The 2,500-nt window shown below is 34.4% G+C and overlaps 1 protein-coding gene across 1 annotated transcript in view; it reads right to left on the bottom strand.

The window, feature by feature from the left end:
- The window catches only part of LOC136855312 (uncharacterized), a 78,270-nt gene that overhangs the window by 22,545 nt on the left and 53,225 nt on the right, over positions 1–2,500 (bottom strand). The window contains exon 2 of the mRNA XM_067132217.1: positions 629–791. Coding sequence (XP_066988318.1) covers positions 629–791 — 163 coding nt within the window. The remainder of the gene's footprint in view (positions 1–628; positions 792–2,500) is intronic.

Consider the following 2,500-nt stretch of genomic DNA (forward strand, 5'->3'; position numbering starts at 1 on the left):
TACTTCCGTTTAAGCTCTAAATAAGTTTGACTTTTATAACAATCTACCTGTCTACCCGTTAACTACACACTAATAAACGAGCGCGCGCACACACACACACACACACGCACACACACACACAATACACACAAAACACAGAGAGAGAGAGAGAGAGAGAGAGAGAGAGAGAGAGAGAGAGAGAGAGAGAATCTCAACAACAGAGTGACCGATAAATCTGTTTTGAATTGTGTTTCGACTGAAAAGTCAAGGACGGGAACTTTCTGCCGATTAAGCCCCTTACATTAAATCCACAGCATAGTTTGACCTATTTGGAAGCAAATTTGAATATTGTTTGGTTAGACACTGGCATTTTAGGTCGTCTCAATAAAAGCGTTAGCACAGTAAAATAATAATAATAATAATAATAATAATAATAATAATAATAATAATAATAATAATAATAATAAAAATTTTGAACATTACTGTGGCTTTTAATTCTCAATAATAATAATAATAATAATAATAATAATAATAATAATAATAATAATAATAATAATAATGTTCCCAGGTTGAGCTCCATTAGCGAAAGAAGCTCTCTTCTGGTAGACTTCTCTACAAAAAAGAGGAAATTCCCTTTTTCATTTCAGACCTGGGCTACATAAGCTCATTAGACTGTGCGTTCCGTCAGCCTTCATATCCAGAAATAAGCTCAAAGGAATTTTCCAGGCGAAAAGATCAAACGTCCCGACAGTAGCCTCAAAGAGACCACATGAGGGTGCGTTCTCTTCAAAGGAAGCCGACACATTTGTATGCTACAAGGGTGAAACATGAGTTGTCTCTGTATATTCCTTGCTTTTTAGTTTTCTGTAAAAGGAAACAAATGGAAACTATTGTGACGGCTTTGTCTGTCCGTCCGCAATTTTTCTGTCCTCACTTTTTCTGTCCGCCTCAGATCTTAAAAAACTGCTGAGGCTAGAGGGCTGCAAATTGGTATTTTGATCATCCATCTCCATTCAAAACATACCAAATTGCAGCCCTAGCCTCAGTAGTTTTTATTTCATTTAAGGTTAAAGTTAGCCATAATCGTTCGTCTGGCAACGATATAGGCAGGCCACCATCGGGAAGTGGTTAGTTTCATGGGCCATGGCTCACATTAATTATATCGAGACCACCGAAAGATAGATCTATTTTCGGTGGCCTTGATTATACGCTGTACATAAAACTCGACTGCGCCGAAGACACTTCGGCGCAATTTTTTACTTTTTTTCACCAAAGAAAAATGATGGGCATACCGAAATTCTTGAGTATTTTAGAAGACCATTCTGAAACGTATATGGCATCCACATGACACATTAGTATAATACAAGGGTGAATCATGAGAGGTCTAGACATTTCTTATTATTTATTAAAGAGATATGGTCGACATTTTGAATTTCTAGAGCATTCTAGATGGTCATTCTGAAAGTTATATGACATACTTATGAGAGTTTATGTTATATGATTACACACCTCATACATACTTAAGTTTAGTGAATAACAAAGAGAGGTCTTTCTAGCTGTACTTATAATACACACAAGATGTGTACAAGAATACAGACAGAATTACAGGTAAGTAAATGCAAAGAGAAATAGCAATATAAATAATAGGAGTTAAAGAGGCAACTGGAGAGATGATATCTGAAGTAAATACAGAGAGAAGTTTATATACAAACAAAGAAAAGAGAGAGAGAGAGAGAGAGAGAGAGAGAGAGAGAGAGAGAGAGAGAGAGAGAGAGAGAGAAACTCTGTCTCTTACCAACACTTTGAATTCCATATTTCCCTTGGTAATATTTGAAAGCTAGTGCAAGACAAGCTTTGGAACTTAATTTCTATTCGTGACCAACTTCTGACTTTTCTCTCTCTCCACACACACACATATACACACAACACACACACACACATTATACATACATATATATATATATATATATATATATATATATATATATATATATATATATATATATATATATATATATATATATATGCATACATAAACATATCAGTACTTGTAAGGGAATCTCTCTCTCTCTCTCTCTCTCTCTCTCTCTCTCTCTCTCTCTCTCTCATAACTAATCTCTTCTTTCCCAGCTTTCCCATTACCTTCTGTTACTTCTTTCAAATGAACGCCATACTCTTTGGAATCTTGAATTTCAAGTCCAATGGCCCTTTGTGGACTTGCTCCATGTGAATAGGGTTAATCTTCTCAATAATAATAATAATAATAATAATAATAATAATAATAATAATAATAATAATAATAATAATAATAATCTTATAGCATCTATATTTCATAAAGCAAGCCATTTCATGCCGTAAACAAAATGAATTAATAACCTACTTCAAAATAATCCATAAACATTAAATATTCAGAAACACCCCCAAATTCATCTCAGTCCAAAAGTCCCCTTCAGCGTGGACAGCATCAAACATCTGACATTAAGTCAATCAGTTATTTAATTACAAATCATCCCCCCACTCC

The sequence above is a fragment of the Macrobrachium rosenbergii genome, chromosome 31 (assembly GCF_040412425.1).
Source record: "Macrobrachium rosenbergii isolate ZJJX-2024 chromosome 31, ASM4041242v1, whole genome shotgun sequence".
Classification (NCBI taxonomy): Eukaryota; Metazoa; Arthropoda; class Malacostraca; order Decapoda; family Palaemonidae; genus Macrobrachium; species Macrobrachium rosenbergii.